Source organism: Heterodontus francisci, chromosome 31 (assembly GCF_036365525.1).
Source record: "Heterodontus francisci isolate sHetFra1 chromosome 31, sHetFra1.hap1, whole genome shotgun sequence".
Lineage (NCBI taxonomy): Eukaryota > Metazoa > Chordata > Chondrichthyes > Heterodontiformes > Heterodontidae > Heterodontus > Heterodontus francisci.
This window is the reverse complement of record NC_090401.1, coordinates 35,698,960-35,721,378: the sequence shown is the minus strand read 5'-3', so window position 1 is coordinate 35,721,378 and position 22,419 is coordinate 35,698,960. Positions and strand designations below refer to the sequence as shown.

Here is a 22,419-nt window from a genome sequence, read left to right as displayed (position 1 = left end):
TCTCTCTCTCTCTCGTGTTTTCCCTCTCTCTCTCTCTCTCGTGTTTTTCCCTCTCTCTCTCTCTCTCTCGTGTTTTCCCTCTCTCTCTCTCTCTCTCGTGTTTTCCCTCTCTCTCTCTCTCTCTCTCTCTCTCGTGTTTTCCCTCTCTCTCTCTCTCTCGTGTTTTCCCTCTCTCTCTCTCTCTCTCGTGTTTTCCCTCTCTCTCTCTCTCTCTCGTTTTCCCTCTCTCTCTCTCTCTCTCTCTCTCTCTCTCTCTCGTCGTTTTCCCTCTCTCTCTCTCTCTCTCGTTTTCTCCCTCTCTCTCTCTCTCTCGTTTTCTCCCTCTCTCTCTCGTTTTCTCTCGTTTTCTCTCTCTCTCTCTCGTTTTCTCTCGTTTTCCCTCTCTCTCTCTCTCGTTTTCCCTCTCTCGTTTTCCCTCTCTCTCTCTCTCGTTTTCCCTCTCTCTCTCCCTCTCTCTCTCTCTCGTTTTCCCTCTCTCTCTCTCTCTCTCTCTCTCTCTCGTTTTCTCTCTCTCTCTCTCTCTCTCGTTTTCTCCCTCTCTCTCTCTCTCTCTCGTTTTCTCCCTCTCTCTCTCGTTTTCTCTCGTTTTCTCCCTCTCTCTCTCGTTTTCTCTCGTTTCCCTCTCTCTCTCTCTCGTTTTCCCTCTCTCGTTTTCCCTCTCTCTCTCTCTCGTTTTCCCTCTCTCTCTCTCTCGTTTTCCCTCTCTCTCTCTCTCGTTTTCCCTCTCTCTCTCTCTCTCTCTCGTTTTCTCCCTCTCTCTCTCTCTCGTTTTCTCCCTCTCTCTCTCGTTTTCTCTCGTTTTCCCTCTCTCTCTCTCTCGTTTTCCCTCTCTCGTTTTCCCTCTCTCTCTCTCTCTCGTTTTCCCTCTCTCTCTCTCTCGTTTTCCCTCTCTCGTTTTCCCTCTCTCTCTCTCTCTCTCGTTTTCCCTCTCTCTCTCTCCCTCTCTCTCTCTCTCGTTTTCTCCCTCTCTCTCTCTCTCGTTTTCTCCCTCTCTCTCTCTCTCGTTTTCTCCCTCTCTCTCTCTCTCGTTTTCTCCCTCTCTCTCTCTCTCGTTTTCTCCCTCTCTCTCTCTCTCGTTTTCTCCCTCTCTCTCTCTCTCGTTTTCTCCCTCTCTCTCTCTCTCGTTTTCTCCTCTCTCTCTCTCTCGTTTTCTCCCTCTCTCTCTCTCTCGTTTTCTCCCTCTCTCTCTCTCTCGTTTTCTCCCTCTCTCTCTCTCTCGTTTTCTCCCTCTCTCTCTCTCTCGTTTTCTCCCTCTCTCTCTCTCTCGTTTTCTCCCTCTCTCTCGTTTTCTCCCTCTCTCTCTCTCTCTCTCTCGTTTTCCCTCTCTCTCTCTCTCTCTCGTTTTCCCTCTCTCGTTTTCCCTCTCTCTCTCTCTCTCTCGTTTTCCCTCTCTCTCTCTCTCTCTCGTTTTCCCTCTCTCTCTCTCTCTCTCTCGTTTTCCCTCTCTCTCTCTTGTTTTCTCCCTCTCTCTCTCTCGTTTTCTCCCTCTCTCTCGTTTTCTCCCTCTCTCTCTCTCGTTTTCCCCCGCGCGCTCGTTTTCTCCCTCTCTCTCGCTCGTTTTCCCCTGCGCTCTCCAGACTTATGCCCCAACTGCTCATTCAAACAGTTCAAAAACAAAACCAACTCCTGACCACCATAAATCTTGACATGTGACTTCTCTGTAAACAACTCCAGTAGCCAGCAAGGCTCCTGCTGTTTACTTGGCTTAAGACATGTCACTTCCAGTAAGAGTTTGTTTTTAAACAAAGCCCCAGGTGTAATTCCAGTGACCCTTAAAAATAAAAGTCCACCATCTCCTCAAATATTCTCCACAATCTGTTACACACAAGTCCTCAAAAAATATTAACAATGGAAGCATGTTCATGACACTCAGTATCCACCCTGTCACGCCTTAAGAATCTTGTAAGTTTCAATGAGATTGCCTCTCGTTCTTCAAAACTCTGGAGAATACAGGCCTAGTTTCTGCAATCTCTCCTCGAAAACAATCTCACCATCCCAGGGATTAGGCTGGTGAATCTCCATTGCACTCCCTCTGTGGCAAATACACCTGTCCTTAGATGAGGAGATCAAAACTGTACACAATACTCCAGGTGCAGCCTCTCAAAGGCTCTGTGTACAATTGCTGCAAGACTTCTTTACTCCTGTACTCAGAACCCCTTGTGATGAAGACCAACATAACATTTGCGTCCTAATTGCTTACTGCATCTGCGTGCTAGCTTTTAATGACTCATGAACAAGGACACCTAGGTCCCTTTTGGACGTCGCTTCCCAACCTCACCTTTTTAAGAAATACTCTATTTTTCTGTTTGTTCTACCAAAGTGGATAACTTCACACTTATTCACATTATATTCCATGTTCTTGCCCATTCACTTAGCCTGTCCATGTCCCCTTGAAGCTACCTTGCATCCTCCTCGCAACTTACCTTCCCACCTAGTTTTGTCATCAGCAAATTTGGAACTATTCTGTTTGGTCCCCACATCCATATCCATTTATATAGATTATGAACAACTGTGGCCCCATCACTTATCCTTGGGGTACCCCACTAGTAACAGCCTGCCATCTTGAGAATAATCTGTTTATTTCTACTCTGTTTTCTGTTTATAACCAATTCTCAATCCATACCAGTATATTACCCCTAAACCCACATGCTCTAATTTTGTTTACTAACCACCTCTGTGGGACATAATTAAAAGCCTTCTGAAAATCCAAGTACACCATATCCACTGGTTCTCCTTTATTTATTCTACAAGTAATATCCTCAAGAAAACTCCATTTGTCAAGCATGATTTCCCTTTCATGTTGACTCTGCCCAATCATATTATTTTCCAAGTGTCTAGATATTTCATCCTTTATAATAGATTCTAACATTTTCCCTACTACTGTTGTCAAACTAACTGGTCTATAGTTCCTCGTTTTCTTTCTCCCTCCTTTCTTAAATAGTGGGGTTACATTTGCTACTTTCCAGTCTGCAGGGACCTTTCCAGAATCTGTAGAATTTTGAAAGATAACCACCAATATATCCACTATCTCTGTAGCCATTATAATTTCTCCTGTCTCCACCTGTAATGAACCCACATTTTTCCTTGCTAATCTTTTCCTTTTCACATACCTAAAGAAGCTTTTATTGTCCGCCTTTGTTTCTCGCTAGCTTACATTCATATTCACTTTTACCTTTCTTTGAGTTTCTTGGTCATCCTTTGCTGGATTCTAAATTGCTGCTAATCCTCTGGTTTACCACTTACTCTGGCAACCTTATAAAGCCACTTCCTTTGATCTAATGCAATCTTTAACTTTGGTTAGCCACGGTTGATTTATCTTTCCTGTTGAGTTTTTGTGTTTTAGAGGAATTTATATTTGTGGACCATGTAATGCTATTTTAAATACTAGTCATTGTCTGTCTGCTGTCAAATCTTTGTGTATTTTCCCAATCCACCGTCGCCAACTTGCCCCTCATACCTTCATAGTTTCCTTTGTCAAGATTTAAGACCCTAGTTTCAGAATGAACTATATCACTTGCAAACTTAATGTAAAATTCTGTCATATTATGGTCACTATTTCCCAAAGGTTCCTTTACAGCAAGGTAATTAATTAGCCCTTTCTCATTACATAAATCTAAAATAGCCCAATCCCTAGTTGGTTCTTCAACATACTGCTCCAGGAACCCATCTGGTACACACTCCAGGAATTCATCCTCCACAGCATTAGTGCTGATTAGATTTACCCAGTCTGTAAATTGAAATTGCCCATTATTGCTGTATTACCCATTTATCATGCACCTCTAATTTCCTACTTTATACTGTGCCCCAACATTACCACAACTGTTTGGCCGATAAACAACTCTCACCAATGTTTGCTGCCCCTTGCTGTTTCTTAGCTCCACCCAAATTGATTCTACATCTTGACCCTTCGATCTAAGATCCTCTATCACCGAATGTACTGATCTCATCCTCACCTCCTTTTTGCCTATCCTTCCTAAATGAAGAATGTCTTTGAATATTCAGTTTCCAGCCTTGGTCACTCTGTAACCATATCTCTGTAATGGCAATTAAATCATACTCTCTTTGTGCTTTCAAATCACCTACCTTGTTGCGAATGCTGTGTGCATTCAGATAGAGTGCTCTTAACTTTGTCTTTTTAACATTATTCCACATTCTGATCTTATTTGATGCTTGCCTTCACTTCATCTTTCTTCTAATTTCACTTGCTACTTTTCTACTTCCTGTTGCCAGTTTTGCTTCCCTCCAATTTTTCCTTCCTGCCACACTCAAGGGCTCGGTCTCTTCCATGTCTTCCTTCTAGATCCCCTTCTCCTGTACCTGCCTCATTCACAGTCACACCCTCCTTTCCCTGACCACTGACCAAATCAGAAGACCCTATCCTAAGGGACTGGCTTCTGGAACAAAAAGTGTCCAGGTAACTTTCTGTCTCCCTGATGCATCGCAGCATCTGCAGCTTGGCTTCCAGCTCTCAGAATCTGATCTGAAGCTCCTCGCACTTACTGCAGATGTGGTTGCTGTTTGATCATGCTGGCGTCCACCAGCTCCCACATGCTACAGCTGTAACACATCACCTGCCCTGCCATCTTTATTGTGTTTTAATTAATGATTTGATTAATTATTGAAATCCATTTTTTAATGCCTCTACTCACCAATCACTCTCCTTACCAATTTAAACCTTAGTAATACTAATAAATCTTACCACTTATAAGGTAGTTACTTGCAGGTTATCTTTGAAGGAAAATTTTATATTTAAAAATTTTTTTTTCCAGCTTTTTAAACTCAAACCCTAACAGCAGTTACTCACAAACCAATCAACGTATGGCTTTCCTGTGTTGTCAGTTAGATTTTCTTTCACATTCCCTTCAAGCACCGTATTCACTGACTTCCAGCCTGCTTGCCTGTCCGGTCTCCCAGGTAAGTGCAGGTCCAGAGTTTCGGTCTCAATTTATACTCTTTGGTGTGTTTCCTTGCAGGTCTGCTGCCACCAGTCTCCCAGGTCCTGGTGGGGTCTAAGCAAGGTTCTATACAACTGAAGCATAACTTCCTCCTCTTTGTATTATGCCTCCTTGACATAAAGGGCAACATTCCATTCGTGTTTTTGATTTTTTTTTATGTACCTGTGCATTAGCTTTGTGATTTGTGCACATGGATATCTAAATCCCACTAGTCCTGTACTGTTCCAAGTTTCTTATCTCTTAAAAATAACTCTTGCTTGGGTCTGAAATGGATTCCCTCACTCTTGCTGACATTGGGCAAAATTATGGCGCATGCAGTTGATTCATTTAATCTGTCTATGTCCCTTTGGAACTTATTGCTTCCATCTGCACAATTTACTGAGTCTCCAAATTTAATGTCATCTGTAAACCTTGGTTCCTTCATCGAAATTATTGATAAATGCAGGTTCATTATAGGGAAAACACTTGGGGTGAGGACTTCTACCATCCCACCCTCATTCGCTCACTGCATACTTCAAGGCTCATATACTGTATAAACTATTTTAATGTCTTTTGGAAGCACATACAAGTTGAAGCGTATGTCTAAAAAGAGTGTCTACAGGGTAAATATTAGGAGTGGAGATCTGCATTATGAATCTAAACTTACTGGTGTTTCATAGCAGTGGCAATCACACTACTGTGCAGTGTTGCTATGCATTAAACGTCATGTCCTGTTTGGCCGATGTAGCTTGTAATGTGTGAAATCATAATCTATGAAATCTGCACATGCAGGCCAAGAGGATTAGAATGCAGAAGAAAAGGAAGTGATATGTCTGACGTTTTTATTGCAAAAATATTTTGCTGAACATAAAACATTTTGGATATCTGGGTGTATTTGCTTGCAAGCCTTTGGATATATTTTCAGAGGGAACCTTGCATGCAAAATCATAGTTTCTCACACAGGACCATAGTCATGTGTTTTCTGGTACACTAGAGAAAGCAAGAAAATGCTGTTGAAGTCTATATCCTATACTAAAATGCCTTGTAGTAAGTGACTGTGACTGGGATACAACCTAATCGAGGACTGGAGAATCCATTGTGCTTGTGAAAGGGTTCTGTTAAGACTGGAGGGCCAATTTTTAGCAGAAGGGGTCTCTTTTTACCATGTGGCTGAAGACTGCATATTGCAACTCTTAACTTGCCTAATGTTAACATCTCTGCTTATTCTTGAAGTTTATAGTGGATGTTTTGAGGATCTCAACCCATATGAACACAGGTAAGGGGTGGAATTGCTGACTATTGCAATTCCTTCTCAACTACTAGTCTGCTGTAGTTTTAATAACTTCGTGGAAATTGGCAAAATCAAGAAATACTAGTTCTTGTCAAATCGCTTTCTGTAAGATTTATTACGAGGGTTCTTTTTCAGTTATGGATTAATTCTGTCGCACAAATTTTATAATTGCATCTCAGCAGTGTCTTGGTCTCCTGAAAAGTTCATTTTGAATGATGCTCATGTCAAAGTTCGGGTTCTGCATATCACATCATTGGCTGATTTCAGCAGGACTGTTGTCAGTAGAATTTACTTTAGCTTTCAGGTTATGAAAAAGGAAAGCATATGATTTGTATTCTATCAATCTTGGAGTGACTCTTAAATACTAGAACTTAATATTGAGGGAAATAATAGCTGTGGTTTCACCTTGTGTAGTTTAGGTTTGTAATCCATACCTGAAAACATCAGTTCTTTAGAAACTGATGCAGGGATGTATTGTATTAGATTGCTGGCTGGGCCTCCATGCCCCTTTCTTGTACCTTTTACTTAATTGTGGCTAAAATTTGTTTTATTTGTTCGTGGGATGTGAGCGTTGCTGCCAAGGCCAGCATTTATTGCCTATCCCTAATTGCCCTTGAGAAGGTGGTGGTGAGATGCTACCTTGAACTGCTGCAGTCCAGGTGGTGCAGTATACCCATAATGCTGTTGAGGAGGGAGTTTCAGGATTTTGATCCAGCAACAGTGAAGGAATGATGATATAGTTCCAAGTCCGGATGGGGTGTGGCTTGGAGGAGAACTTGCAGATGGTGGTGTTCCTGTGCATCTGCTGCCTTTGTCCTTCTAGGTGGTAGAGGTCGCGGGTTTTGAAAGGTGCTGTCAAAGGAGCCTTGGCAAGTTGCTGCGTTGCATCTTGTAGATAGTACACTCTGCCACTACGGTGGTAGCGGAGCGAGTGCATGGTTAAGTTGGTGGATAGGCTGCCGATTGAACAGGCTGCTTTGTCCTGGATGGTGCCAACCATTTTCTCTGTTGGAGCTGCATTCATCAAGGTAAGTGGAGAGTATTCCATCACACTCCTGACATGTGCCTTGCCAACGGTAGAGAGGCTTTGGGGAGTCAGGAGGTGAGTTACTCGCTGCAGAATTCCCAGCCTCAAACCTGGTCTTGTAGCCACAGTATCTATGTGGCTGGTCCAGTTCAGTTTCTAATCAATGGTAATCCCCAGGGTGGTGGTAGTCGTAGTGGTGGTGGAGAGTTCAGCGATGGTAATACTGTTGAATGTCAAGGGGAGATGGTTAGATTCTTCCTTTTGAAAATGGTCATTGCCTAGCACTTGTGTGGTATGAATGTTACTTACCACTTGTCAGCTCGAGGCTGAAGGTTGTCCAGGTCTTGCTGCATGCATACACGGACTTCTTCAGTGTCTGAGGAGTTGCAAATGATATTGAACACTAAGCAATCATCAGCAAATATCACCACTTATGTGGGAAGGAAGGCCATTGAAGCGTCTGAAGGTGGTTGGGCTGAGAACATACCCTGAGGAACTCTTGTGATATCCTGGGGCTGCAATAATTGGCCTCCGACAACCACAACCACCTTCCTTTATACCAGGTATGACTCCAACCAGTGAAGATATTTTCCCCTGATTCCCATTGACTGACTTGAATTTTGCTAGAGCTCCTTGATGCTACACTGCCCTTGACATCAAGGTAGCATTTGACCATCACTCTTGCCTTGCCTCTTTTATCCATGTTTGGACCAAGGCTGTAATGAGGTCTAGAGCTGAGTGTCCTGGTGGAATCCAAACTGAGCATCACTGGTGGGTGATAATTGGCCAGAATTGATTTGTCCTGCTTTTTGTGGACAGGGCATACCTGGGCAATTTTCTACGTTGTCGGGTAGATGGCTGTGTTGTAGCTGTACTGGAACAGCATGGCTAGGGGTGAAGCTAGTTCGAAAGCACACTTTTGCTGTAACCAGTGCCTTTACCCATTTCTTGATATTCTGTGGAGTGAATAGAATTGGTGGGAGACTGACTATGCTGGGGCTTCAGGAGGAGGCTGAGATGGATCATCCACTCGGCACTCTAGCTGAAGATGGTTGCAAATGCTTAAGCCTTGTCTTTTGTACTGACATGCTGAGTGTCGGCACAGACACGACTTGCCGAATGGCCACCACCTATGCTGTAACCATTCTATGATTGTCAAAAGGTCTGCACCTTGTGCACAATTAGGAGCCACCAGTTACTAAATCTTGATTATGATGAGCTACTGCTTTATGTACAAGAGGTTGGAAACTCTAGCCTACTGCTGAGAGATGAAATGAATTCCTACAATAGTACAGTTCATTTTTACTTTGATAACTATCATGTCTATTTTATTTATTTATTTAGAGATACAGCACTGAAACAGGCCCTTCGGCCCACCAAGTCTATGCAGACTAACAACCACCCATTTATGCTAATCCTACATTAATCCCATATTCCCTACCACATCCCCACCATTCTCCTACCACCTACCTATACTAGGGGCAATTTACAATGGCCAATTTACCTATTAACCTGCAAGTCTTTGGCTCTGGGAGGAAACCGGAGCACCCGGCGGAAACCCAGGCAGTCACAGGGAGAACTTGCAAACTCCGCACAGGCAGTCCCCAGAACTGAACCCGGATCGCTGGAGCTGTGAGGCTGCAGTGCTAACCACTGTGCCGCCCAGATTTTGATGCCTTTCATGACCATTTAGTGCTTTCAATTTTCTTTTTTGCTTTTTACTCTACTAATCTGTTTTTGCAGGCCTTTCTAGTGATACACTAATTTTTCACTGCTATTTAGTATTTTCTCATTCTGCTAGGTTACTTTTATATTTCTCTTTGGAGCATAGTGCGTAATGCTGGGGAATTAGAAGCAGGGGAAAATATCTCCTCTCTTTAAAAAAAAAAAAGAGGATTTTGTTTCTAGCTTTTGTTAGATGCTTACTGAAAATTGAAATGCCCTCATGCAGCTCTTGGAAATTTGTATGATACTATGTTTAAATTTGGCAGTTGATGTTCCAATTTGAATTTGTTTTTGTTTTTGCAGGACCTCCTGGAACAACTAACTTGTTTCAGCCACCTCGCAGGCCAGGTCTTGGCACAGTAGGGAAGCCTATTCGTCTGCTAGCCAATCACTTTCAGGTTCAAATCCCTAAAATTGATGTTTATCATTATGAAGTGGACATCAAACCAGAGAAACGTCCCCGCAGGGTTAACAGGTGAGAAGACGTGGGGCAGGTAGAACTTCTTGTCCTCTGCTTCCAGTTAGTTGGTAGGACAAAAATCTAATATTCCTTATTGATAAAGAATTTTTGATGTAAGGTCTTTGACCTGAAAAGTTCATTCTATTTCTCTCTCCACAGATTCTGACTAATCTGATGGTTTTCAGCATTTTGTGTTTTTGTTTTTTTTTAAACCCCTTTTTTAGTAAACTGAAGTACTGAAAAGCTCTGGCTATTTGGAATCTAGCAAGAAAAGCTTGTAGTTCATCTTTGTATCCATCCCCATTGATAAATTACAGAAGTGTAGAAAATACAATAAATGCATCTTGCACCAGAAGGATGATTTGGTTACCATGAATTTCTCCTCACTGAAAACAATCTATCAACAAGCAACCCCTAAAATGTTGTCTCTTCTTCCTGCCAGCAGTTTCTCTTCATTTACAATTTTGATCAAAAAGACTTAATGTTTACTTGAGGTAGGGTTGTTTTTGTATGAAATGAGCCTAGCCCATGATAAATTTGTAAGTTGACCACTGCTGAATTTTTTTTTGTTGGGGTTGGGGTGAGGGTGTGGTGCGGCGTGTTTGCAAGGTTTCGCTGGGGGGGCAAGTCATCCATTGTGAGGCCAGTTTGTTTTTCAAACTACACTTATTCCTGTGTTTGTGGAGACAAATCTAGACTGTCAGGAAATTGAAGTAATATAATATATCGGTTATGAAGATAGATTGGAGAAGTTAGGACTGTTTTCCTTGGAGAAGAGAAGGCTGAGAGATGATTTGATAAAGGTATTCAAAATCATGAGGGGTCTGGACAGTAGATAGAGACAAGCTGTTCCCACTCGTGCAAGGATCGAGAAAATTGAGAATTTAAAGTATTTGGTGAGAGAAGCAAAAGTGACATGAGGAAAAACTTACACGCAGCGAGTGGTTAAAGTCTGGAATGCGCTGCCTGAGAATGTGGTGGAGGCAGGTTCAATTGAAGCATTCAAAAGGGAATTAGACACTTGTATGAAAAACAAGAATGTGCAGGGTTACGGGGAGAAGGTGGGGAAATAGAACTGAGGGAATTGCTCTTTCGGTGAGCAGGTGTGGATGCATTGGGCCGAATGGCCTCCTTCTGCACTGTAACGATTCTGTGATTCTCTGCCATTTAACAGTAAAAAGTCCAAAATCTTTTTTTTTTAAACATTCAAACTTCACATTTGATAAATTTTATCCCATTTGTAGAGAAGTGGTTGACACCATGGTCCGACACTTCAAGATGCAAATTTTTGGAGATCGGCAACCAGGTTATGATGGGAAAAGGAATATGTATACTGCAAACCCATTACCAATTGGGCGAGAGAGGGTGAGTATGAGATTTCTATTCAATACTGATCTTGAAACCTTTGAACATGATTTTGAGTTACTTGAAGTTTTGCAGTTTAAGAAAAAATTCCCAAATCATTGTCATGTAAGTAGCAACAATGGGGTGGGGGTGGTTGCTGGTGGGTGTGGAAAATGGGTGGTAATGGTGCGAGCAGTTCTTCTAGTGGGAAAGTGTGAGGGGGAACTGGGTGCTTTGGGGAGGAAGGACAATATAGGCATTTGCTAAGGAGGATTTGGTTGGTTATTTTTAGCATGACCTCAGTGGGAGAGTCAGGGCCAGTGTCTGAGCTGGTGGGATGGAAGAATATCAGCTTAATTGGGCTGAAAGTGGAGAAGAGTGCCAAATTAAAATGAAGGGTGGAGGGGAAAGAGTGATGGTATAAACTGAAGTTAGGTTAGGAAAATTAGATGAGGTACAGTGTCTTTGTGTAGTGGGTTCAGGGGGGAATGGAATACCTTTTGCGGCATGGAGAGCTAGATGTGGGAGAGTTGAATGTTGAAGAAACTTTTGGTTGACTGGTCTGTTGAAAATTCCTGTCACTCAATTTTAACCTCTTTAATTTAAAAAGTGTGAAGTATAAATGTTCAGAGATTCGTGTTTGTAAAATTCAAAAGTTGCCAATTCTATGACTTGACATTTGGTTTTCCCTCTTTTACATTCATGTACTTGTAATACGTGAGAAGCAATGTTATGTATACTTACAACATAAATTACTAAGTCTGTTTAACTCCTTGTTTGCACATATTGGGGGCTTTTGAGATGTCAGATTTTATAGAGTCATGTTAGTTTTTTTTAAGCTTTTGCTGGTTTCCCTGTTTGGCAGGTATGTAACATGTAACAAAAAGTCATTGCATAGAGGGCATCCAATCCTTTTGAATTTTACTATAGGTTGACTTGGAAGTGACGCTGCCTGGGGAAGGCAAAGACCAGACCTTCAAGGTTTCCATACAATGGGTCTCCGTAGTCAGTCTGCAGTTGCTGTTAGAAGCTTTGGCAGGGCGTCTTAATGAAGTTCCTGAGGATTGTGTACAGGCACTCGACGTTGTCACAAGACACCTTCCGTCAATGAGGTAACCACTGATGAGTTTTTCCACTCATGTTTTCAAATTGAACTTAAGCTGCTGCATTTCTGACATGGAAACATGCTCCAATGGAATATTCTAACAGTCCATAAATGCATGTGATTTAAATAGTGTGTAGATGTAATATTTTGCATTTATAGCTTTGGGTGATTAAAAATGCCAAACATAAAAGAAAAAACTGCAAATGGCAGAATCTGCTGAAAATGCATAGCAAGGCGGACAGGTTATTAAAATTAGAAGATGGGCTAACATCAGATGTAGACTTTTCACCAGAATTGGAAACTGGAAGAACAATGGAAGGGTTCAAGATATTAACAGCTGGTAACCTACATTTTATATAGCTGCAAAGAAGTGGAAATGTACTCCGTGAAATGCAACATTCATCTTGGGAGTGAAAAGGCATTAAAAAGACAAAAGGAGGTGCAAACAGCTCCCAGTTAAAAGGCATTCAAAAAACAAAAAAGATGGAAAAAAGTGAGGTGGATGAGGGAAATGGGGAAGAAAATAACTTGATGACTAGTCTGAAAAGGCCAAAGTGCATGTTCAGAGCAGTGGGCTGCAAAGTACCAAGGAGAAAAATACAATATTTCTGAAGGGTCATTGAACAGGTGGAGGGAGGAGTTGAAGTGGCAAGCCACAGGGAAGTCAGTATCACATTGTAGGTAAAATAGAAACATTTGATACGGTGGTTTCCCAACCTGCATTTTGTGTTTTCATTGTGGAAAAGGCCACATTATGAGCGTCATTGTGGTGCTGTAGATTGGAGGCTAATGGAATGGAGAAGTGAGGACAGAAACCAATTTCCTTGAGAGGAAAGAAAATTGGAAAGGGAGAAATGGGTTATCTATACAGTTTTATGAAGGTCCTGATGACCAGAGGCTATTAAATTTCAACTGAGGGTAAAGACATTTCAGAAACTGGTGTGGACAATGGAGTCAACAGGACAGTTGCAGTGGAGAAATGAGAAAATAATATTCCCGGAAGGTAAAACGGGACCAATGTGAGTTCCCATAGTAATACCTTTTTACCTGGAGGAATTGAGTTGATGAAGGTGAGAACAAGCTCTGACAAATATTAGCAAAGTGGTAGATGGCAACGTGGTTGGTAGAGCTGCTCACGGAAAAAGTCCCGAACAGTCCTTGTATGATGGTGTAGAGCAAGTAGACATCTGTGGTGAGGAGATGATTGGGGCTGGAAAATGTGAAATCATCAAAGCAGCGGAGAGCAACAGACATACGCAGTGTTTATACAACGTTGTTCTGTACCCGTGTTCTCGGATATGTCCAACCCAAGGCCTCTAGGTCATTAATGGATTCCATTAGGTGAGGTGAGCACTACAGGCAATTAAGCACTCTACTTCAATAATCCTGTTGGCGTCTGCTTTTATTGCGTCTGTTTGTTTTTATGTGCAGTCTTGCATAACTTCATACACCTCGGCATCATTGACATACTGATTGCCCAGGCCTACTAAGACGCCTAGGTTTCTTTCAAATTTATCCATAGCTGTTTCCGCACAATTCATTGAATATGTCAATCATTTTCTTTCCAGGCATGTGGTATTTTACACTAGTCCATATTAAATTTAATCCTAGAAAAAGGGGGCATAATCTTAAACTTAGAGTTAGGCCGTTTCAGAGTGGTATCAAGAAGCACTTTTTCCATGCGAAGGTTGGTGAAAATCTGAAACTCCCTCCCTCAAGAGGCTGGTGGGCAATTAAAAATTTTCAAGACTTGAAATCGATTTATAATTTTGTTAGGTAAGGAGTATGGAGTTGAGATCCAGATTGGGCGTGATCTCGTTGAACAGGCTCGAGCTGCTGAAAGGTCTATAGGTCTAGCCTGTGCTTGCACTTTTGTCTATTTGTATTTTTCCCAACTAATTTGTAGTTTGTGTTGCATCCTTTGAATTCACAGTTTCTCCTTGTTTCAATTTATCAGGCTCAGTAGGCAGCACATAAGCCTGATAAACCTTTTGGAAATTTTCAGTTTCCTGTTTGCAATACAGAAGTGGCTTCAAGAAAAGGCTATGGTAGGCTGCAGTGAAATGCCTCAAGTCAGTGAAGCTTCAGACTCAATCACCACTGTCCAATTGTCTGGTATTTGAGCAGGCAGCATTTTAAAGGTTTTTTTAAAAAAAAAATTCTGGAGTCTTACTTTCTTCCCTTCCCGCCCTTCTCTTAGGTATACCCCAGTGGGTCGTTCCTTCTTCTCTCCTCCAGAGGGTTACTACCACCCACTGGGTGGAGGTAGAGAAGTCTGGTTTGGTTTCCATCAATCTGTCCGACCAGCCATGTGGAATATGATGTTAAACATTGATGGTGAGTCGCAAATACTATAAACATGCTTATTACATGGATCTTCAAACATTCTGGATTTTTTTCCGCTGACTTGCTAGAAAACTTTTGCAATATTCATGATCCAATAAGGTTACTTTATAAAGTGATCCAATGCAATGTTTTATTGCACAATCAACTGCAAACTACCACTGTAATAGATGAGCTAATTATATCCAGCTGAGACTAAAGGTCAGTACAACAATGGTGTTTGTAAAAATCGTTAAATCCAGCTGAGCTAACTTGTTTATTACATAATGTATGAGGAAATAAAGTAAATTATTTTCTGTCCCTGTGTTGCTGTTCTGCAATTATTTGGTTAAACCATGGCTTGGGTTTTCATCTAAAACTATTAAGGGATCATAATGGCTTTCAGTGTGGGGTTTTTGGTGCATCAAAAAAGTGAAATTATAAATATTAATGTGATTACTGTACTACCCTCCTAATATTCGTATCAGGAAAAAAATGAAAATAATCTGTACACCTAGATCAGCTGTTGACCGAAATGGGAAGATATGATTCCTTATCAGAAAGAATGAGATTAAATGGGTCAGAGGGTTCCTTTTATGTCCTGATACAGGCTGATATTGGATGGCTTTGATCTGACCAAAGTGGTTGAGCTGGTACAATGGCATGTAATTTGGTATTTGTGGGCGGGGAGTGGGAAAAACTTTACAACTCACTAAATGCAGTAATAGATTCAAACTTCGACAGAACCAGGACCAAGAGTCTGGAATGTAAAACCAACCTGAGTTTTTTTTTCCAGTGTTTTGGTGTTTATTAGATCTAATGTCAACAATACAACATGAAAAGCTAACTGGGAGAGAACCCTAGGAGCACAGATCAGGATATGATGTATGCTGCTCCAGTGGGGAAAATAAATTTCCTTAAAACTGCAATTACAGCTATGGTGACAACACATTATGTTCAAAGTTTTTTAAAAAATTTTTATTTAGAGATACAGCACTGAAACAGGCCCTCCAGCCCACCGAGTCTGTGCCGACCATCAACCACCCATTTATACTAATCCTACATTAATCCCATTACCCCCTCACATCCCCACCTTCCCTCAATTCCCCCTACCACCTACCTATACTAGGGGCAATTTATAATGGCCAATTTACCTATCAACCTGATATCAAAGTGATATGCATGGTCCATTACAATGAGTGAGGCTACAGATAATTCTGTCTTTAAAAATTTGCCTGTGTGATCTGTCTCTGTGCATTGAAGACAATTCTTATTTGTATATGAAGGCAGATTGACTGAGGAAAGATTACATTTAAGCAGAATGTCTTGATTTTTATATAATGCTTCTCTAGCACTGTTGGCTGATCCAGGTTGATGCCAAATTGCCATGTAAAAACCCTTTGGTCCATTTAATCTCATCCTTTCCCCATTACTGTAACCAGTTTTTAAACTTATAATGTTTCTATTTCATATCCTTTGCTTCTGAGGGTTCTCTTAAATAATCAAATGGAAGCGTGCAATACCCAAGTTACTGCTTAGCTGCTGGATCTTTTGATGTACTAAAGTATTCATCAGGCCAATGTGGGCCTTTAGTTTTGGTTGGAAAGCCAGAAATGGTAAACTCGGAGCCCCTCTTGTGCTGATTTTTGGACCAAATAGTTTTATTAATGCATTGGTTGTCTTTATCATATGGATGCTGACATATTATAAACTGTAAAATGTCAGCATCCAGGGAAAAACATTTCAGTGCTGAAGGCATGCAGTGTAAAGTGAAAAATATTTTTGTCTGTGATCTTCCAGTCATTTTATCAAAGTGGTTGCCTTTGTGTTTATCACCAAATTCAACAAACTGGTGGGTGACTCTCTTCCCACTCTTCCTCAATGAGAAATTCAGAGCATGTTTCAGAATTATCTGGAAAATTGAGCCTTTCATTAATCTGTTGGAATCAAAATATTTTGTATTAAAAGTTCTTATCTAATCCAATGGAATGCATATTATGTTGCTTCAAAAACTTGCACTTTTCCCTATACAGATTCTGCTGCATGTATCAGTAGTTGATTCACGCTGTTATCTTTTAACTGATAGATAAACAGTCCTAATGTTTGTGCTTGGGACCAGGGCTGTTCATTTTTTTGTCAATTAATACCCTCTCTGTGCTAATGCTTTGTCTTTCACCACACCATTAACATACCGTTTGCCTTTGCTCCATAACCTTCTGGTCCGTTATTCTGTGTGACCTTGTCCAATCAACACCTTTTTCTTCTGTTATCTCTTGCCCCACCCCTGCTTTACTTGCTTAAAACATAATTAAATTTCCAGCATCTGCAGTATTTTGCTTTTATTAAGCAGTCCTAATACTTCATTTGCTTAATTCTGTTTCTCTCCTTTTGAGGTTAATGCAGCATCAGTACTATTATCTTCTGGCAAGCAAATATTAGTTATTGAGTCTTATATAGCTAGAAATAAAGGTATTAGTAAATCTAAGAAATTATTTTATTAAAAGCCTTAAGCCTGTTGCTGCTGAGGATCTAAAATGATTAATGGGATAAATTTCTTTATCACTGCTTGAACACTGTTGAGCAAGATACCGGTTTATTTTGATTAACACCCAATGAACTAATCTTCAACTAGACATCTTACGATACAAGCTAAGATGGCAGCATGGTGTAACACTCTCTTGTAGCTACTAATAATTCTCAATCACAAAGGTAAGTACATCAGTTAGTTCAAAACAAAAGCATTTTCTCTTAAAAGGTGGCATTTATATTAAGTCCCGGATTTTCACTTCCATTATTGTAGCATAATTTTTGTAGTTAGACATTGCTACGTTCAAGTTCTTGCTTGTTCTCCCATACCCGCATTCTCTTTCTAAAAAATGCAAATACAGCACGAGCTTGCATATAATGCCCTTAATTATATAATTGTGCAGTCTTTTGATAAGGAAAACTTAACTATGTCAAAAGAATGAAAGGCATACTGAGGGTGCAATCCAAAGTGGTACGTTTCCTTTCAGGTGCTTATCTGAGTGAAATCAGCAACTGTTTCCCGATATTGGTATAGCTGATATAGAGTCAGTCATTTCCGGCATAGATGCGGCCCATCGGATCCATGCAGGCTCTCCGTGGAGCAATCCAGTTAGTCCCACTTCCCCACTCTATTCCCCCATAGTCCTGCAAGCTTATTTTCTTCGTTGATTATCTTTGCTTCCACCATCCGCGTGGGCAGTGAGTTCCAAATCATTGCCACTCACGCTTAAAAAAAAAAAAAATTCTTCCTCACATTCCCCCTGCATCTCTTGCCCAAAACCTTCAATATTTGTTCCATAGTCCTTGTACCATTTAGTTAATGAGAACAGTTTTTCCCTGCTCTCATGCTCACATCTCTGTCCTGGGATTGCTGTAGTGTTCCAGTGAACATCAACGCAAGCTCGAGGAACAGCATCTCATCTACCGATTAGGCACACTACAGCCTGCCGGACTGAACATTGAGTTCAATAATTTCAGAGCATGACAGCCCCCCCATTTTACTTTCATTTTTAGTTATTTTTTCTTCCTTTTTTTACATTCCTTTTTACATTTTTTACAATCTTTTTTTGCATTTATTTCATTTCATCTTAGTTTGTTCAGTTTGCTTACCCACTGTTTTTTTCAGGTTGTTTTTCTTCAGGTTTGCACTTGCTGCTGTTCAATATTCAGTGTATTCACACCTAATCTGTACTAATGCTTTGTCTTTCAACACACCATTAACATATTGTTTGCCTTTGCTCCGTGACCTTTTGGTCAGCTATGTGGCCTGGTCCAATCTGCACCTTCTCCTTTGTTATCTCTTGCCCCACCCCCACCTCACTTGTTTATAATCTGTGACTTTTCTAATATTTGTCAGTTCCAAAGAAGGGGTCACTGACCCGAAACGTTAACTCTGCTTCTCTTTCCACAGATGCTGCCAGACCTGCTGAGTGATTCCAGCATTTCTTGTTTTTGTTAGTTTTTCCCTGTCTAACTTACCTATGAGGCAACCATTAATTCTTCATGCAGTAATATCCCTCTGCATCCTTTAAACCCAAGTTATGTTTGAGGCTGTGCATTCTCCTTGATCAAATTAATCAATTGTGGTAGGCTTTTAACCAGCAGTGCTTTTTTAAAATATTAATGGCCCAGATTTTGCAGTCAGTCAGTGGATGAACTGGAACCAGCCATTCTTTACACCTTACACGTGCCCATAGACTTTCTACGTGCCGTTGCACTGGAACTTGTTTGACACTCTAATTATCACAATAACTTGTATTTCACCTTTGACATAAAACATCCCAAGGTGATTCACAGGAGTGTTATTAAGCAAAATTTCAAGTTGAGTAACATAAGGAGGTATTAGAACAGATGATCAAACTTTTGGTCAGAGTTAGTTTTTAAGGAGTGTCTCTGAAGAGGAAAAAGAGTTAAGGGAGGAAATTCCAGAACTTGGAGCCTTGGCAGCTGAACGCAGGGCCACCAATGGTGGAGCAATTAAAATTGGGGGTGCTCAAGGCCAGAATTTGGAATGCAGATATGAGGGTTGTGGGGCTTGAGCAGATTAGAGATGGGGAGGGATGAGGCAATGGAGGGATTTGAAAGCAAGGATGAGAATTTTAAAATTGAGGCATTGCTTAATCAGGAGCCAGTGTAGGTCATTGACCACAGTGGGTGATGAGTGAATAGAAGTTGGTGCAAGTAAGGACCCAGGCAGCAAGAGGTTTGGGTGACCTCTGGTTTATGGAGGGTAGAATGCAAGAGGCTGGCCAGCAGTGCCTTGGAATATTTAAGTCTAGAGGTAACAAAAGCATGGATGAGGGTTTCAGTAGCAGCAGAGCTGAGGCGGGGGCGCATCCAGCAATGTTATGGAAGTGCAAATAGGCACTGTTAGCATTGGCACAGATGTGTGGTCAGATATTTTTTATTACATTTTTTTATTACAGTGATCATTTAGGAATGCTCTGGATCAGAAAGTGGTGCTATTCCTGGTAACATTAGCAGCATCCAGATCTTGGAACACGATATACATCCTGTCTGGAGAAATGTGCAGGTGCTTGGGTCAAATATGGCACCGATGTTGTGAAAAGTCTAGTTTGGCCTCAGTTACCAGGGAGGCGAATGGAGTTGGTGACTTTAAAAGAAAACTTGTATTTAGAGAGCTTTTTACAACACTGGATGTCCTAATGTGCTTTACCACCAATAAAACACCTTTGAGGTGTGTCACTGCTGTAATGTAGGAAATGCGCTGAAACCCTCATCCATGCTTTTGTTACCTCTAGACTTAACTATTCCAAAGCACTGCTGGCCAGCCAATTTGTACACAGTAAACTCACGAACAGCAAGATGTTAATGACCAAGTATTCTGTGTTTGTGATGCTGATTGAGGGATAAATATGGGCCAGGAAACCAGGGATAACTCCCTTGCTCCTCTTTAAAATAGTGCCATGGGATCTTTTACATCGGCCCAAGAAGGCAGATGTGGCCTCGCTTTCACGTCTCATCTCAAAGACAGCACCTCCCATAGTGCAACACTCCCTCACTACTGCACTGGACTTGATTTTTGTGCTCAAGTCCTGGGACTTGAACCCAGAGGCAAGAGGCTAAGGAACATAGTTTGTAGCAAGGGACCGAAGACAATGGCAATAGCACAAAATCTCCACATGAGATCTGGGACCTGAACAAACAAGCCAGGCAATTGTGTCTCCTTAACCAATCAGATTGAAGAATCTTTAACTCTGCATGCTGAGTCAGAACTAGGAAATGTAAGAATAGTTAATTCAGTGCCAAATCGTATACAGAAAGTAAGAGGGAAAGAAAGATGGTATTGAGAGATAAGACAAAGATGAATGTATTTAAATTTAATATTTTTAAAATCTGAAGGGATGTGATTCTTAGAAGTTAATTGTCAGTACCGCAGAGGTTGTTTGCCAGCAGTTAACTTGCCGCACCATTTAAAAAGAAAATGCAGACGCATGGGAACGCCATCACCTGCAAGTACCCCTGCAAGTCACTCACCATCCTGACTTGGAACTATATCGCCATTCCTTCACTGTCTCTGGGTCAAAATCTTGGAACTCCGTCCCTAACAGCACTGTGGGTGTACCTACGCCACATGGACTGCAGTGGTTTGAGAAGGCAGCTCATCGCCTTCTCAAGGGCAATTAGGGATGGGCAATAAACACAGGCCTTGCCAGCGGTGCTCACGTCCCAAGAACAAATATCTTTTTTAAAAAAAATTACTTGCACTGGAGTGGACAAGCCATTACATTTTTTTGTGTGGCTAGTTTCATGGTTATCTATTACGTAACCACCACAACTTCACGCCATTTGGTGTTTCAGCGTTGAGTACTTCCACGAGATACCAGTATAGTGCAACTTTTGGAGGAACAGTGCAGCTCGGATTGCAACTTCTAATTTCTGTTTAACTGTGCATGTACAGTCAGTGGAACTTGCTGTCCAATTTACTCTTAACAATGAGCGCCAATAATCTCATCATTTTTACTGCAAAATCTTGAGCCAATATTGTGCCGAAGAATTGTGGATGCTTTGTACAGTGACCTACTTTAACTAGAAATGCTCCGTGCAATGCAGATGTGGTTTATCATGGAATATTCAGCAACTGAATATACATAGTTACGTTTTTAAAAGCAGTGTCGTGTACTCAAATTCCTTTTGCCGCAAAATAAATCTCTACCCCCTAAAAATTAATGCACAACTTGTACCTTTAGTGTAACTTGTGTTGGAAAAATTATGTATATTATCAGAAGGATGTATGTATATTTTAAATACAGTTTTTGAGTATAAGGGGAACCCTGAATTTAACCTACATTTTATCGAAACCTGACTACTGAACAATCTACAGGTGGGTTTTCTGTTTTATCTGAACAGCAAGGGCAAGAGAAACTTCTGACTCCATCTCTCCTTGCTCCTAACATTGTCTCCATTCAGCATATTGATCATGGGCAACTCTCAGGACTTAAACCACGCACCTGTTATCTGAAGGACATCATTGGTTGCATAGTATTGGGTGGAAGAGAACCGTGGGGAATTTAATAACTTGTTGAAGCCTGAGCTGATTTTAACATTCAAGGAAACTGATGATCATCTTGTGTCTTCCAGTATCTGCAACAGCGTTTTACAGAGCTCAGCCAGTCATTGAGTTCATGTGTGAGGTGCTAGACATTCAGAATATCAATGAGCAAACCAAACCACTGACTGACTCTCAGCGTGTAAAATTTACCAAAGAAATAAGAGGTAATGTGCTTAGCCAAAGGCAAGATTGAATACTTTTTAAGAAGCAATTTTGGTGTCCAGCTAGCTTGTGATAGAAAATGTTCAACTATTTGAGAGGTGTGACTAATTTTAATTGCATTCAAAGTAATTCTAGTATTAAAACTACTAAAATCCAAGTCAATCAAGAATTTTTTTGGTGGATAACAGAAATGTACCTTTTGTGCTTAAGATTGCCAACTACCTAGAGTGACCTAAGTGTTGTATTTTGCATAGCAAGTTTGTGAAATCATATGTTCCTATTTGCTGTTTGTGGTTGTATATCCTTAAAACTTACAAAATGGAATAGATTGTGTTTTTAGATTGTGGATGTCTGATACTCTAAGATGTTTTTAATATCTTTTCAAGTTGTGTACATTGCTATCTCTCAGTTATTTTTGTAACTTGTAACTCCAATGAAATTGCAAGCCATAAAGTTATGAAATATCATTTACATTCATGCCACACATTTAAGTCCAAGATAAGAGTTTGTTCTGTTATGCAGTATTATGCCAATTTGTTAATGGCATCCTTATCAAAAAGAATGGTATTTCCCCAATTTAATTGGTGCGCTGTATCTGTTTTAATTTATCAAATCTTGTGTGAACCGGATGAAGTATGTACTTCAGTATTATGTATGTCCTGTTTCAGTCTCTCCTTTCTGGTTTATACATTGGATTCAGCATTTAGAATGAGAAACAGCTGCCATCTTTTGTAGTGATGGGAGTTTGAATTACCAACTGAAATATGGAAGGGTTACCATACAGTATTCCTCTTTACTTTTTGCAGTTATCTTATAAATTTGTAATATGATATGAACAGTATAACTGGGAGTTTAAACTATGTACTCAATGCTACCTTCTCCAGGAATCTGAGTACAATTTTTATCATGCCACAAGTAATAAAATATAAATATAATTAACATTTGAAAGT

General features: G+C 40.7%; 1 protein-coding gene across 3 annotated transcripts in view; it reads left to right on the top strand.

Moving 5' to 3' along the window:
• Positions 1-22,419, top strand: part of LOC137347150 (protein argonaute-4) — a 130,794-nt gene that overhangs the window by 68,060 nt on the left and 40,315 nt on the right. For all 3 annotated transcript variants that reach the window (XM_068011299.1, XM_068011298.1, XM_068011297.1), the window contains exons 2-6: positions 9,281-9,452; positions 10,682-10,802; positions 11,712-11,893; positions 14,087-14,223; positions 21,337-21,471. In XM_068011299.1, coding sequence (XP_067867400.1) covers positions 9,281-9,452; positions 10,682-10,802; positions 11,712-11,893; positions 14,087-14,223; positions 21,337-21,471 — 747 coding nt within the window. The remainder of the gene's footprint in view (positions 1-9,280; positions 9,453-10,681; positions 10,803-11,711; positions 11,894-14,086; positions 14,224-21,336; positions 21,472-22,419) is intronic.